Below are 17,371 nucleotides of genomic sequence, written 5' to 3'. Positions count from 1 at the left end.
ATTTACTAGAAAACAAAATATAGAGACTAAACAAATCGCTCGAAGATAGTGAGAGACTAACTATAAAATAACCAAATAGTATAGATATTTTGAAACAAATTAATTTACTCAAAATAAACAAGAAAAAAGTGCTCGCCTTTTAATTCATATTTCTACATCGTATGCATGTAGTATGTTGAAGCAGATTTTAAAAGATTTAAAAGAACGAAATCTTTATTTTAATTTTAGCTAAAGAGTTAGATAGATAGATAGATAGATAGATAGATAGATAGATAGATAGATAGATAGATAGATAGTCAGATAGATAGTCAGATAGATAGTCAGATAGATAGATAGATAGATAGATAGATAGATAGATAGATAGATAGATAGATAGATAGATAGATAGATAGATAGATAGATAGATAGACAGCTGGGTTTCATCGAATACGTGTTGAGGTAAACTGCAACATCACCTATTCAATATCTCCAGGACACTGGGGATATTGATTAGTCTAGTTTATAGTCTTGGATCGGAAGACTGTGTGATTTAGTACAAGGACGCTTAGGTGAATCTCTGAACAAGACCTTATATGGAAAAGACCTTATAGTCTAGTCTATTGTTTAGTTCATTGTCTTGTCTTTAGCCTAGTCTGTTGTCTGGTTTATCGTCTCTTCTTTAGTCTATTCTCGAATCTAGTCTATAGTCTAGTTTATAGTCTTAAGACATAAGATTTAGAAGTATATTGCAGGGTAAATTATAATTATTAATATTGTGAATATAATTCATATCAAAAGTTTTGAAACGAACAAGATACTCGATGTTCATTACGATATTAAATTAACATAGGAAAAAAACGTTCTCGTTATTTAACCTTTTAATTCTTTAAAACATCTGCAATACTTGTATTTAGTGTCATGTGTAAATGTTGCTGGTATTTGTAGCGTAGTCAACCAGAACGGATTTTGCATACATACAACTAAATACTACATACATACAATCATAATCAAATAATAATAAAAATTGCTATTACGAAAAACACTTGTATGATGAGGGGATTTTCAATTGTACTATTCGCACCATGGGTACTCAGTATGAACGATTATTACTGTTTGCCTTCCCAGTGATTCGATGTTGAAGTTGAGATTTTTTACATTTTTATTTTTTTCCACAACGACTTAAATACATGTTTGTGTTAGTGTTAAGGTGTGATATTTTCGATATTAAATGTCATTTTAAAATAACTGCTCAAGAGGTCTCAGAGGAAATTATTGCTTATTAGGTGATTAGTTTACAGAGAGTGACACACGACACTTGGTTTTTAAATGGAATATGGAATATTTTTTGTTAAATGTTATTGTTATTTTAATTGAAAGTTTAATAGGATTTAGGGAAATTAATTGAGGTATTTTAATTGTTTTTTTTTTTTTGTTTGGTTTTCATACCCAAAGGGATGGGCTAACTTGTAGTTTTGAAAATGGAACGATTTAAATGTAATGGTCTAAACTATAGTCTAGTTTATAGTCTAGTCTATAGTCTAATCTATAGACTAGTCTATAGTCTGTCTAGTCTATAGTCTAGTCTATAGTCTAGTCTATAGTCTAGTCTGTAGTCTAGTCTATAGTCTATTCTGTAGTCTAGTCTATAGTCTAGTCTAAAGTCTAGTCTATAGTCTAGTCTATAGTCTAGTCTATAGTCTAGTCTATAGTCTAGTCTATAGTCTAGTCTATAGTCTAGTCTATAGTCTAGTCTATAGTCTAGTCTATAGTCTAGTCTGTAGTCTAGTCTACAGTCTCTTCTGTAGACTAGTCTATAGTCTAGTCTAAAGTCTAGTCTAGTCTATAGTCTAGTCTAGTCTAAAGTCTAGTCTATAGTCTAGTCTAGTCTATAGGCTAGTCTGAAGTCTAGTCTATAATCTAGTCTATAGTCTAGTCTATAGTCTAGTCTATAGTCTAGTCTATAGTCTAGTCTATAGTCTAGTCTATAGTTTAGTCTATAGTCTAGTCTATAGTCTAGTCTATAGTCTAGTCTTTAGGCTAGTCTATAGTCTAGTCTGTAGTCTAGTCTGTAGTCTAGTCTATAGTCTAGTCTTTAGGCTAGTCTATAGTCTAGTTTATAGTCTAGTCTATAGTCTAGTCTAAGTTCCTACTATATTTCTCGGGTTCAAATTTGTAGTCCAGACTTTAAACCAAATGATTTCTTAAATAAATTTACAATAACAAAACCTTTAGTTGAAAAGTTATTTAAAATAATTTATTCTCTATTAACATTAAAAATGTTCATTACAATATCACTTAAAACTAATTGCTAATTAAATTTTTCTTAAATTTTATTTAAAATCGTTTATATACAATTAATAAGAAAACTTATAAATAAAAATTATGATAAAATTTTCGAGTAGGTTTTACGTCTCAGAAACATTTAGAACAACCAACTTTCGTAGGAGGCTACCCAATCGCTAATAGTGGTATGTTCTGGAAAACCATCAATAAGTTTTTGATATTTTTCCGTACGCTGAGTATCGTGATGTATCCAATGGCCACCAATGCCTATTTCTAAAGTAGGAGTATTAAAGTTTTCAGATGATTTCTAAAATGGAAAGAAATAAAAATAAGTATTAATCATAGCTTGTAGAGCTTAATATTATCTATGTAATTTACCTCTACATCTATTGTAAAGACTAAGGCTCGACTGTCTTTGCCATAGGAAAAGTAAATAAAATAAGGTGGTTGCCATTTTTCTTTAATCATGGTTTCATTAAAGGACCAATTGATTATATTTGCTTCATCTTTTACATCTATAAAAATGGTCATATGATCTGGTCCTTGTAATTCAAACTCAAAACGTTTTTGGCTGGGCGTGTCTGAATCAGTGAGAGATTTTAAGGTCAGTTGGGGTTTAGAGCCCGGTAGTATGGGAAATTCATCGATAGGTATCCAGAAACTGTTTTCTCTGTTAAAGTAAAAAAAATATATATATAAAATAATAACTTCTAGTTGAGGGGTATTAATATTTCAACTTTACCTAGCTTTATGCCATCTGTGATTGTATAGGGGCATACCGCAAAACATGTCCGCTTCACAATATTCGCTTACTTTATGTTTTTCACCGATATCCTTAATGTACTCTAAAAGTTTAAGATTTAATAACATGATTTGTAGAATTAACAAAGTTGTAAGTTTTAATTATTTACCATCTACACTATCTATACGACGATCTTGAGGATAAACATATACTCCCGCTTGATTAAGTCTCACATTGCCATTGGCATCATGCAGAGTACGTGAAGCATGCTGGATTTTGAATACAAAAGAATTTTGTAAAATAAGAAAGATAAGATTGAAATTACTGAGTAAGTACTTACCAGTAATTGAAATCTTTGGGCAGCAGTTTTTGGTTTATAGGGAAAGCCGGCTGGTGTAACAGCAATAATTATGGTCACTATTGTTATCAGCAGGAATGTGCAAATGATTGTGCGAGTCTTACGGAAGAACAAAAAGAGAGGCATCTGTAATGTTTAGGAAAATTTCAAAGTTAAAATTAAATTATTCAATTTCTGTGGCTTGTAATCCTGAAACCGAAATTTTTTATCGCAACAGCGACCATTTAATTTCGGTCTTAAGCTTAGAGCTAAAAGTTAGCTTTCGTGATTTAACTGAACAATACTTACGATAACACCGGCAAATTGCACAGTCATGAACACCGCTATACCAGCCATAAACAAATCGGGAATAGACTCAGAACCCTGGCGACCAGTCATGGGTATGAAGGTTATATATAAAGCATAAGCTATCGACGTATAGTAAAGGAAAGGTAAGATCTGGCAAATCATAGCAGCTATAGCAAACCAATAGGCTTTACGATGCCATTTAGTAATTAAATTAATAATTAAAGCAGCAATATCGAATAGAACCGCCATCATGCACATAAACGAGGAGCGTATGCCCATACTGGTGAGAACTATAGTTAGGATAATCAAAAACAAACAATGGGAGTGCATAAACAACTGGATGCGAAAACCCAAACTGAGGGTATCCTAAAGAATGAGACGAAAGAAAGTAAGTTTTTTTGTTTTTTTTATAATTTTCCTAAAATTACCCTTTTAGTCTTTTCCAAATAGCATGCTGGCAATATGGCCATACCGAAGAACATGGGACAATAGAATAAACCAATTAGCAACCAATATTCCGAATACCAAGTCATAGAACGTCCTACACCATCCAGAAAGAAAGCTATTAAAGCAGTTAAACCTGCTGCCAAACACAATGAAACCATTTGTATGGCAAAGGCAATAGCATAACGTTTTAAAACAGCCAGCCATGACAGACCCGATCTGGCGGACATAAAGAATAGGGAAACGCCTATAGCAGCCACTGCTATGACACACACTACCACATTGATAATAACACCCGTGCTTTCGGTATAAAATACTATGAACCAACCCATGAAATCGTAGAATACAACATGTCCTTCGGTATTGTCCTTTAGGAAATGTATTTAAAGATATTTTCTCGTTTAAAAGGTCTATTTAAAAGTTCTTTATGTGTTTGCTACTTACCGGATTTTCAGGATCATCCATTTCTGGGGCATTTGCTATGCCCTTGGCTAGAACTAAAACGTTATCACCAGTATTTTGCAAAGATTCTTTGGGCACAATGTTAACACGATCGTATTCGGTATGATATACATAACCATTAAACATGTAAGCCATATCGAGACCTAAAAACAACAAAAGTTTGTATAAGAATAGTTCATAATCTATATACAATTTCTATTAAAACAGAGGTCAATGAAATTTCCGTCTTTTGATATATATTGCCTATCTATAGAACATATCGGTCTAGATATATTAATAATAAAACAAAATTTGGTTCTTGAAGATATCTGGGGACTTCGTAGAACTGTTTTCAAAACAATCCCATAAAACAAACATTTTGAATATATCTCAGAAACTATGTATTTATATCAAATGAAAGGTCTATTGTCCAAGATTTAGATCTCAATATTAATAACCATTCAGTAATTTTTTAAACCATGTCTAATAGATGATCCAAGATATGGTTCCCGAAAATATCATAGGTCTTCAAAAAAATTTTTTAAATTTGATCATCTGATCAAACCAAACAAATATTTTCACAAAATCTATACAAATAATTAAAAAAATAACTATTTACCAGGAACAGAGCCAAAATCACGGAATATACGAAAGTCGGTATCGGAAGGTATAAAACCAGCCTGAAACATTTCCTCGCCCAATGTTGTAGCAAAAGGATGGGGAACATTACGATAATATCTCATTAACCAGGGATTTTCAGGACCAGATTGAAACAAAATTTCACGGCCACCATTGCCAGCAGCATCCAAATTCACCAAAGCTCTTTAAAGAAAATCATTAGCTATATATTTTAAACTATTTATAAATACTTTATAAACACCTACTTGCAATTATCGGCCCATTTATGTTGTGTTATAAAAGCATGAGAGGCCTGTAAAGGATTTTCTTCCGCACCATTAAACAAAAACACTATAGGATGTTTTAAAGGGCCCTGAGACTTTGCAAGAACCCTCATAACTTCCAACATAACAGCCACCATAGAACCATCATCACCAGCACCCGAACTACCAGGTACACTATCATAATGACTGTTAATCAATAGATAATGATTACTAGTCGAATTTTTGGCACTCATTTTAACCACCACATTTTGTATAGACTGATACATATTGACCATGGACCAATGCATATAGTTGCCAGTGGCTTCCTGTACATCAACTTCAAATTCAAAATAATCACTAGCCTGTTGTTGTATTTTGGCAATTTCATTTAATAAAAACTCCACTGCTGTGACTTCATTGGCCACACTGCCCACCACTTTGGGACCGATACGCGCTAAACCTATCAACACCAATTCAGCACGTTCAGCTATAAATCTATCCGTATGCTTTTCCTCATCCTTGCGATTTAAAGCAGTGGGTAAATGATCGATTTGTGAGACCACCACCGAGAGATAAAGTATAAACCAAAATGCTCCAAATATGGGGGCATAATACCAATTGATCTTTTTCGGCACTTCAAAGTCAACATCTATATGATATTTTGATTTGAACTGAAAGGAAATGGAATTTATGGGTAGGTAAGTAAAATTCATATAAAATTTATGATCATTATTTTGTTTTTATAATTGTAAAAAGTTTGCACGCTTTTAGTTGTTATTTTATTGCATTTTTTTTAAATAATGAAAGCTATTGCTTAAGTTTTTTATGTGCCATTTTTTATGGGCTTCATTTTCACATATTTATTATTAAAAATTTGATAATTAGTTGCAATTAGTGGTGAAATTTTATGACTAGATATTGAAAGCAAAATGTCATTGATTAAAAGAAATTGTTGGTTTAATTATAGTATAAAAATTACTTTACTTGAGTACTTTTTTTAAAACTATTGATTTTAATTTAGTAACCAATTAGTAACTGTTGAAAAAATAGACTTATAAAATGCGTATTTTGTGCAAATTACGGTCAAAGTTCTTTAAAAGTAGAACAAACATAGATGTCTAGAAAACTTTTATGATTTCTATAATAAATTTTCGAGACAGTTTTTTTTGCATATAGGAAACAGTAGTATTTCAGGTTTTTATTTCCTTGCCTTATCTTTTAAATTAAATGTGGAAGAAATATTGAAGGTAATATCTCGAAATTAAAATGCATAAATAATGGGTTTATAAATCTCTTACTTAATACCTAAGATTTAGAGGAATGATTAATTAATTCAAATTCTTAAACAGCAAAACTTAAAACTTTCGGGATTTTTAAGGAAATAGTTCTTTGACTCTAGTTTTACATTATTACTACACCGGCATTGTTGAATATCCTACTCTGCAACGCCCCAGTAATGGACAATGTTCGGGGGTTTCTTCCTAAAAGCCTCAGATTCTTCATAATATTTCCCATAATTACTTGAAGCTATCTGAAAACACAGTTCCTTTTAGATCTTCTTGAATGCCACAGAAACAGCAAAGATTCGTTATAATATTTCCCGGTAGGGATTGGTAGTATCTGAAACAGCCGTTTTCAGCAAGTAATTCAGTTAGTATTCTAAGGTCACTTTTATTGATCGACAGCAACTTTCGGGATCATATTTTCCGTTTATATTTTAGTTATTTTAAACAGACCGCTGGTTCACCGTAACAGATTAAGTTTAATCACGAAACCACATTGATTTGTTATAGTATTTCACAGGATGAATTGATAGTATTCAAAGATCACTTTGTCTAAGCCCTGTTACATTTTCCCAGTGGAAATGATAAGGCAAGGATTCATGAGTCGAATCATTTCCTAGCATATTCTTATTGAGTATCGTAGAAATATTCAGGGTCTTCAAAATGGGTGAAAGTTCATTTTCAGATATTGACTGACCTAACTTCATACGACATTAAAGCCATCTAAGTTCAACAAAGAATGACGGTTATCTCTAAATGGGATAGCGTAACATTCTAGGATAACGCTAATATGGGTAACGAAAAACGTCAGAATAACTGTATAGCTTATGAATTAGCCATAAATGATGCGGTGTTGTATGAGGATTACTTCCTCATCCGACAAGCCGACGCCTTTACTGGTATCTCTCTCACAAACTGTAAGAAACTGTTTTTTGAACTGTATGGGAAATTCCAATCAGGTGGTTTAGTGAAACCACTTGTCAGATCTCGAGGTCTATTTAGCCTCTACATAATGCTCTCGTAACAATACTGCTCATAGTCTTTCGAAGAGAGCAGATAAGAACGATTGTATCAGTAGTTATAGGACACTGTATCCTAGGCACTAACGAGGAGACTAGGCCTTTTATATAATGACTACTACAAAAGTTGTCATAATGAGAAAGATGTTGAGATAATATTGCATATACTTTGGTATTACCCTGCGTTGACTGAAAGCATGGAACTTTTTGTCAAGCAGAGAGGAGCTTTCTGTATAGGTCTGAAGAATATCCTATGCTTCATAAACGAAACCGGTAGGTTAAGTTGTGATATTAGAACACACTCATGCGAATACTGGGGTAAAACAACGGGACCAACTTAAATAGACCCAATTGAACAACTTTTGAAGCAGATGCCCTTGATACATAACCTAAAGCTGGAGTGTTCCTTGACCATCAAAAACTTTTAAAAATAGCGTAGATTAAGGGAGATGATGGTGATTACGTTATGAAAGTTATGGCCACAAATGCTCGCTTCAGTTTTACCATCTGTTGTAAAAAGTGAATTCTGCAACTCTTTCCGAAACTTTAAACAAAAATCGTTTCAACGAACTAATTCCAAAATTGTACTAAAGTTTCTCTATAACTATTCTTAAATTCGAACAAAAATCATTGATAAAAAAAACTACCCCTAGTAGCATTCCATAGAGTGAGCGAAGACTCAATAACGTTTCTACAAAACCAGGTTCTAAGCTAAACATTTTGAATAACAATCAGGCGTTCTAAAATTAGTCGTGGAACTAATAAAATTTTTCATGGCAGGTAATGATCATAATCGATCGATTTCAAGTTGTTCTATTTTCAGCACATATCAGTTAAAGATATCGCTTTATCGATATCTTTTTCTATATCAACAGTTTTATTTAAATAATAAGACCCATAGTATTTATAACAGAACTTACTATAATTTCAATTATTTTGAAATTTTTGTTTATAAAATCGAATTGTTTTCCAATAAAAATTTACCGCTTTTTTTATCTTTTGTTGTTTGCAAAATTTTTATGATCCTTTAAATAATATGAAAATAATATTTATCTTATACCCCCTGGTAGTTATATCTAAATTGGTTAAAATGTTTTTTTTACCAATTTATACCCCCACGGATTTATATCTAAAATTTGTTTTATTACAATTTCATTTAAATTGATAAGACCAGCAGAAGGAAATTGTTCATTACACAGCAAAACTTGGAAATTACTATATCTAACCAACCCACATCTAATCGTTTTTTTTTTTGTTTTCTATTTCTTTTTATAATTTTTTAAATTCATGATTATTTTTACTTTATTTTACGTTTAATAGGGCATTATAAAGCAATTAACCATAAGAAATATTTTAAAATATACATAAAAACTTTAGCTTCCATAATTTCCTAAGAAATAGCAAGAATATAAACAAAATGTAGATAAAAAAGAGTAGTGAGCTCTCAAGGTTAAACAAAAGTAAAAACAATTGACTCCTTTTAGTTAACCTATAACTGATTAGTTATAATAGATATTTTATGTTTTTATGAAATCACACTAACTAATTAGTGTCCAGTAAACTCACTATAACCATGACATCGGTATAGTGAAAGAGTCTAAAGAAATTTTATTACAAAAATAAAAAGTCCCGCAAAATGCTTTATCATAATTTGTTTATTATATGGTGGTACAATAATAAATAGCAGAAATTTTATTTTGTTATAAAAAAGTAAATTTAAAAAAAATCGTTTGATCTTTTTTTATAAGGAAGCAGTGGTTTTATATTCTGTTATAAAATTATCAAAAACGTGTAATTCGGGAAAATACTTAATAATGTTTACCAAAATGTAGTTTTATTTTGTTTTTATAATTCTGCTATATTTAGATCGTCTGTAAGAAGATATTTTAGGGCGAATTTCTTACTATTTAGTTAAAGTAGACTTAACTTGCTGTTAGCTTAAACTTGCGACAAATTTCAGCGTACTTTCATCGATTATTGTGTTTTTCAGCTATGGATCTAGGATCAGTTAACTTAGTTAGTTTAGTCAAAAGTATAAACAATAAACAGCTGTTTTTTGCAAATATCATTTTTGTAAAATGTAAAATTTTAGAAAAATATAAATAAACATTTTAAACAATAATAATAATATTAATAAACGAAATCTGAAAATTACTATTTACTTAAAATATTAAGTTTTTCTTCTTCCGAATTGTTTTGTTGATTGTGTTTTCTCACTTATAACTTAGGTTTAATTAACCAATAACACTCAGTTAAACTAAAATAATAGGTAACTTTACTGAAAAACACAAAGCCTATATTAAACCAGGTTTAACCAAAGAAGATTATCTTTATCAGAAAAACACGCCCTTAGTGCATGGAGTCTTGTAGTTTTCAAAGTTGCATAAAAAATGGTTTTTTAGTTTCCTCCCTAACCTTATTAGAAATTTTTTTCTGGATGGTTACCTAATCTACAATGACCAGTAATGGCGGACGCCATTCGGATTAACTCAGTGCCTGTGTTCTTTAAAGATCTAATTGTTAGGTTGATCTATTAGCATTCATTCTAGGTCAAAGTGATCGTACAAATATGCTCATGTAACCATAACTCCTGAGCTCTTTCTTAGGCAATGCTATTGGTAAAGTTGGACTTAATCTATACAAATTTTATATATTTAAACGATATATTATTTTTAAAACCGTCCGATATCCATGGACTAGTTTTGATGTGGGAAAATGCATGATAACAGATCTTTAAAGATTTAACAGTTAGGATGATCTATTTGCATTCATTTTAAGCTAAATACCTTATCGTTTTTACAGACGTTCGACAATCATGGATGAGTTTTGATGTGGGGAAATGAATGATAGCATTCATTTTAGGGACCTAGTGATCGTGCAAGTATGCTCATGTATGCGTCAATCCAGAGCTCTTTTATAACATGTGATGTTGCCCTATCATCAATGATATTGCCAAAGGTGCCCTTAATCTAAAGGATGACTACAGGTGCCCTTAATAAGAAGTTTATATAAATTCTTGAATATGTTATTTTTTAAAGACGTCCGACATTCATTAACTAGTTTTGAAGTGGTGAAACAGACTAGTCAATGATTTAATAGTAGTCTGACGATCGGCAATAATTCTGACATTCCGCACTATCGATCGTTAATATTTCAGCTTAAGGTGTGTCATAATCATCACTAAGTTAAAGATTATTATCCCAAATTCTTCAATTAAGAATATCACCTCCAATCTACTTTACCTTACATAACGATCAGCCCTTTAGTGGGGTTATTCACAAAAAATCTATTAACCTTTTCATGATATAGTCGATTTGAGTACATGTAACTAACAATATGACCCGCATTGACAGGATTTTAAAGATCTTGAGGTGAAACACGTAAATATTACATTAGGAAATTTCGGCTATTTTTTAGGAAAATAGATACTTATATCATTTCTATTTTTCAAATATCACTTTTGCTTATCTTTAAAAACGTGAACGGATAGAAATTGTATGTTCCAAATAACGAAAAAATAGAATTTTACATTTTTAGAAACTTCTTATAATTATTTTGCTGGTCCTGTTAACTTCCAAATGGAATCGTATAAATAGAGATTGAAATTATGTATAGTTCGTTTAACAGTATTAACGTTTAAATCGAGGAAGGGATATTGATCTTACATACAAGGTCCAAATCAAGCGGTTTATTATTGACGAGAAAATATTTGTTTTAAAATTAATAGATAATCATTATAATTAATTAAATTTCATTGTAAATTGCGCATTGTAAAAAAAAATGATTAATAAAATTTAATTATTATTTTTTTTTTTTGCAAATTAATTAATGGTCTGATACAATTCCAAAATGACTTTGTTAATATTGTCTTTCCATTGTTTTCGAAATTGACTAATAATAGTCTGTTTAAAATAAACATTTAATAGATTAAAAAAAATATTACAGAAAGACATTCAAATTTTTTGAAGTTTTATAATCTTTTACTGTTTGCGAAATTACAAACGATTCGTTAAAGCTGTGACTGACACACAGTTGTCAAATCTTACAATGTTGGCAGAAAAATGTTCAAAAAATATCTAACAATCGTATGAACATATTTTGGAAACGTTGTCAGAAAAAGTATTTCGGACCATGTTGCAAGACAAAAATTGTAAGTTGTTAGACATTTTCTAAACACTTCTCTGACAACATTGTAAGATTTAACAACTTTAGCTTTAGTTTATTTCCTTAGGAAATCATATTGCAAATAATAGTTTTTAAACAATTTGTATAATTTTTTTAGTTTAATGTTAAAATTTAGTGTTACAATGTGTTAGAAAATTTTGTGATATGCCTAAATGTTTAGTATTTGTCAAAAATATTTTATTTAAAAAAGCTTTGATTTAATTTAAATCTATATTAATAGTTTTAACAAATAAACCACAAGGTTGTTCTTTAAGGTATTTTTTTTTTTTTTTTTTTTTCAATTTTATATAAATAATATAAAATTATTTTCCAAAAAGTTTGTAAATTTTAAAATTTTTAAATTTTTATAAATTTGTAAATCTTTGTTGTTTTTTAATGAATTTTTTCCATTTATTTTCACTTTCATTAATTCTTTAATACATACACCCATTATTGCTGTCACAAATCACTATAATTATCCTTTAAATCGGAATATAACGCGTGAAAAAATTGCATAAAATCCGCTACCGACTTTTTTAACTCCACCCAGACAAAACGTTTAGTTTAGTCTAGAGTTTTAAATCCTTTAAGGATTTTTTATTTTTCGTATATATTTTCTTAATTACACTATTTTTCTAAACGTTTAATTTGAATTTTCACTTAAATTCCCCAAAAAAAAAAAAAAAAACAAAACGTCTTTAAGGCCACGAGTTTCATATCCAAATGACGCTTTTCACAGAATTTATTTCTCTCAAATATGGAAAAAGTTGAAATTTTTAATTTTTTATATGTAAATGTAAAGGTTCATGTTATCGAAAAGCTACGATATCGTAAATGATAAAAGCAATTAAACGCAATTGAATACTAGTTAGTGAGTGTGTGCGTCTAAACAATATTGGCGTAAAAATAAGTTTATTCTAACTATTATTAGTGTTATATGAATGGATGATTGGGGGTGGCGGGACGCGAACACACTCAAGCGCGAACTCACTCGATTGATTGTAATGAGCTTGTAGTTATCAATAAGGTATTGATAAACTTTTTCATGTTTGATGTTTAACATACGTTGATTTGTTGCTAAAGATATAATACTTACTACATATATAGTTATGTTAAACTAAAATCTTATTGGTTAGGTTATCTGTCAAAAGAAAAAAGTAATATTAACAAAAAGTATTGGCCTAATATTTTATGATTCTGTGAAAAAAACGTGAGTGAGTTACTGATATTTGTTAGTCAGTTAGTTGGCTTTTAGCCGACCTAGAGCAATGTACTATTATTACTTTGTCATGTTTTAATCATAAAAAACAAGATGATTTTTAGAAATAACATAAATGTGCGAAAAAATCTATTACTATTTGTTTAATGTGAACTTTGAATTATTTATTTAAAAATGAGTTTTTTTACCTATGAAAGTTTTTAGAAAAGCTTTTATCTAGAAAAAATATTTAAAACATCGATTTTATTTTTAAAATAATTATTTTTTATCATAAATGTTTATGAAATTTACCATAAATTTGCATTCAAGCGAAACATTAAGAATAAATCATTGATCGACACAAAGAGAACATGTACAATTAAGGTATAAAATTCGAAATGTATCACTGTTTCTGTGACTCAAGTGATGAAGTTATAAAAGTTTGGAAATGTAACTAAAATAGTAGAAATCTAAAAAAGTATCGAAATGGAACTCAGTGATCACTATCAACATTATTACATATGTATATTTTGCAACCTTCACTAATGCGCTAAATTTCAAAGTTTCGATAAATAAGCTTTGATCAGTTGGATCTTGCACTGATCTTCGATCCAATAGATCCTGCATTGCTGCATGATCTAAATCAATTCTTTATCCGTTTTCGTGCATGATTTCTGTTGACAAGGCTTATTCACTACGTCGTTAACATTGGTTACAGTGCAGAGGGTGTTAACGATCTTGCGAAAGATAACTGTAGACTTTGTACAGTGCAGAATCTGTGTATTTTTCACACATATGTACTTCATTACCAACGTTACGACCCTTTGAATAGAAAGAAGTCGGTTTCATAGATGTGCTTGGAAGATAGAGAGATACAATTATACGAGGCGTGGGAAACGTCCTCTGAAAATTATTACTTAACTCTACGAACCACTAAGAATATCCTGAAAGACTTTCGACAAGTCTAGCGCAAATAGAATCGTACTTTTACAAGGACTCTGAGTGTTAATCAAATTTCTCGAAATAGTTAAATTTTGAGAAATTTATGCGGTGGCGTGATAGAGGTTTCGCGACATGAAACAGAAGACATAGAGAAATGTCCTTCATACCTTTCTTCGTTACAGAATCAAAAATTACAGTGCTCTTCTTATTGTTGGTAGTTGTAGATTACACAATATCCTGAAAGGCTTATTAGATGTTCAGCACTATTAAGTCTCCAAAGGCCTGTTCTTCTTGAAACACTGTGCAACCACAGTGACAATGAAATGTTTCAATATTTGTAAATTTTGTTAACAGAAGGCTTGTCTGTCATACTTTTTCTGGTTCCAGAATCGGAATAACTAAATACATACTACACACTAGATCACTTTATTAAAAGCTATTGAATCTTCGTATTGGAGAGAATTGTGGATTGCAGAATATCCTAAAATGGTTTATAAGATGTTCAGCATTAGTAGGTCCCTAAATTCTGAAGATCTGTTCTTGTTGAAACACTGGTGGACCTGAGTAACAATGGAATGTTTCAATATTAATATTAATATTAATATCTAAACACATCGCCACATGTGATGTAAAAATTTCCCTCATACTTTTCTGGATTTATCAATCAAAGATCACTCTAGCTCACTTATTCCGTTATAGAACCCTAGATTCTTTTTGAGTTCTGTAACAATCTAAACTCTTTGCTATTTCAGAAGATTGAAAAGCGATAACATATTTGTACTTTTGTAAGAATTCTTCCTATCATTTACATTGGAGCCTTTTCTGAGGGAAACATAGACAGGATCCTTTTGATAATACCTTATGTCCACTAAGCACATCTGTCAAAATTTTGTAAAGAAGAGTACGGATAGGATCGTCTAAATACAAAATGTAATGAAACCATCACTCATTGAAAGAAAATATGGATGGGGTGTTATTTTTTTGAAATGATTTAAAAATCAAGCAAGTCGCATTAGATCAGGGTTGTATTTTTATGTAAACACATTCAAAAATGTGAAACAGCTGTTTCCATCTTACTTTGTTATTATTTTATACCAATCGTGTAAACTAAAAAAATATAAATCACACGACTTTCATTCTCTTTTTTTGTTATACGGATGGAATTCTATTTAACTTTTTCATTAGACCTTACGTACGTAAAGTGTCTTAGTGTAAAGTGCCCTTATGAAATATCTTCTTCATTACCATAGATTTTGAGTATCTTTTGAGGTTCATATAGAGATGATACCTTGGATCTTTATTCTTAATTTTGTTGTTGTAACAGGTTGGCTGTAACTGGATGCTCTTCCCTGGGGAAAAAATTCCGAGTTGACAATCTTTGACCGATTGAGAATCGGGTCGTTCCAAAGTGGAGATCCAATTGTCGTGGGAACGTAGAAATAGTCTTACTTTTGTAGAGAATTTCGGAGTATTTTTATTACGCTTTCCTGTGCTTAGAATACAGTTTAAGTTAAAAATCACAGTCATGAAACTAGCCCAAAGGCTATTCCTAAAACAAAGTCACATACACTATACGAAATTTAGTCCCTACACTAGTCCACAGATTTATAAAATCTGTATATTCATTAAACAATCTAATAATTCATAGATGACAGTTGAGTTTCTACTCTAGGTCATTCTCTATGATTGACATTAATTAAGTAATAAATTCTTAAAATACATTATAAAAGTATTTCAAGAATTTATTACTTAATTAAAAATCAAAAATATAACTAATCATAATCAATTTCTATAATCGTAAAATTGATCTAAATGACATCTATAACGCTATCTCCAGACTACATAATACTAAATAATATTCAAATAAAATACATACAAGTAGGTACTATGTATTTCTCTTAGATTTAATGATAACGATAACTTTTGCTAAACCCCCAATTCTTGAAACAAAATAGAAGTATGCGATAGGGCGCTGAGTGAGTAATCGTTATCATTAGTTAGAAATTAGAAAATCATTAAATAGAAGTTAAAAAAACAACAACAACTTTAAAAACTAAATTGCAACAAATGATAATGTTTTTAAAAATGTGTAATCTGCTAGACATTTCAAAGAAATTTTAATATTTTTATAGCTACTTTTAGGTGAAATATGATAAATCAAATAGTAAGACAAATATTGAGTTATAATTTATTATAAATCAAAAGCCAACATGTGTTGGACTTTAATAGAAATATTAAAAATATTGTTTATAAAAAAACACTTTGAATTTTTCATTAATTCTTTGAAAAAATACTTTAAGTTTGATTCGTCAAAGGTTAAGTATTTTTGTTAAATTCAATTTAAATTAATCTAATTTCTTATTTAATCGCACAAAAAAAAACACCTGCTAAATATTCAAACATTTTGTTATCTTCTCTAAACTACTTTTGTATTATTCCTCAAGTGTTTTTCTTTCAGTGTATCACACACTTTTAAATGGCAACATATACATAATACTATTCCTATTTAAAAACATGCACGTTTGTTACAAAGAACGTGCTTTAATCGTATTTAACACTTTATTTTAATCTCTTAATCGATTATTTATTTACCTACTAATTATGTATTCGATTAGTTTTCTTCGTTTTTTTTTGGACATGACATTATTAGACATTCAATCACTCAGTCAGTCACTCGGTCTTTTTATAGAATATGAATATGTCATACTTAAGTTCTATAAGAAGTGATTATCGTTATAAGAAATTATTTATTATTAAATGTTTATCTAATCGTTTATTAATATTATTACCATTTAATTATGTTTATTAAACTTTATGAAAAATACAATTACTAATGAAGTCTTATTTACATTCTTTTGATGTAATAATTTATACATTTTTATCGGAAATATTATAGAAAAAGTAAAATATTGTAGTGACAAGTAGTATTTTGATATAAAACATAAATTAGGGTTTTGGTTGTTTAGGCTGCAATAGATGCATACTTGGGCCCGTTTGGTCCGTTTGTGATTAAAGGAAAGAAGAAAAGAAAAGGAAATTGAAAGTTGTTTTAAGAGACAACAGTAGAGAGACATTAAAGACAGAGACAGATAGATATGAAAACCTTAGAAGAGGGAGTCTTGGACTCGAGTTTGTTACATCAAACCAATAGCAATGTCTGATAAAGGATAGATAACTTAAACATCTATTCTAATTCATGGTATCTCTGAGGTGTCATCAAGAAATCGATCATTCTAGATATCGCAGTCGGATGACTCCTAATGCAGGACAGTGACATTGATTCCACTTCTTCAACTCGACAGCTTCTACAATAGTCGCTGTAAGCCTAGTCTTATTGTGTGGTTACCAA

The 17,371-nt window shown here is 30.2% G+C and overlaps 1 protein-coding gene across 1 annotated transcript; it reads right to left on the bottom strand.

The window, feature by feature from the left end:
• Positions 1 to 2,242: 2,242 nt before the first annotated feature.
• Positions 2,243 to 12,529, bottom strand: LOC111691257 (endoplasmic reticulum metallopeptidase 1). Its single transcript, XM_023453917.2, has 11 exons — positions 12,328 to 12,529; positions 5,420 to 6,087; positions 5,155 to 5,357; positions 4,539 to 4,699; positions 4,079 to 4,462; positions 3,651 to 4,016; positions 3,345 to 3,488; positions 3,174 to 3,273; positions 3,005 to 3,107; positions 2,641 to 2,932; positions 2,243 to 2,569 (listed from the first exon to the last, which is right to left on the bottom strand). Exons 1-11 carry the CDS (start codon positions 12,331 to 12,333, stop codon positions 2,402 to 2,404), a joined length of 2,595 nt encoding a protein of 864 aa, XP_023309685.2. The 5' UTR covers positions 12,334 to 12,529; the 3' UTR covers positions 2,243 to 2,401.
• Between the last annotated feature and the right edge of the window lie 4,842 nt (positions 12,530 to 17,371).

The sequence above is a fragment of the Lucilia cuprina genome, chromosome 6 (genome assembly GCF_022045245.1).
Source record: "Lucilia cuprina isolate Lc7/37 chromosome 6, ASM2204524v1, whole genome shotgun sequence".
Taxonomy (NCBI): domain Eukaryota; kingdom Metazoa; phylum Arthropoda; class Insecta; order Diptera; family Calliphoridae; genus Lucilia; species Lucilia cuprina.
Note: the sequence above shows the minus strand (reverse complement) of the source record. Positions and strands in the feature narration are given on the sequence as shown.

Bases quoted from the DNA above. Each gene is read 5' to 3' on its own strand.
- LOC111691257 (XM_023453917.2), bottom strand. The intron at 5,358-5,419 runs GTAGGTGTTTAT...TTTTCTTTAAAG, and splicing joins AAATGGGCCGATAATTGCAA to AGCTTTGGTGAATTTGGATG. The intron at 2,570-2,640 runs GTAAATTACATA...TTTCCATTTTAG, and splicing joins TCTTTACAATAGATGTAGAG to AAATCATCTGAAAACTTTAA.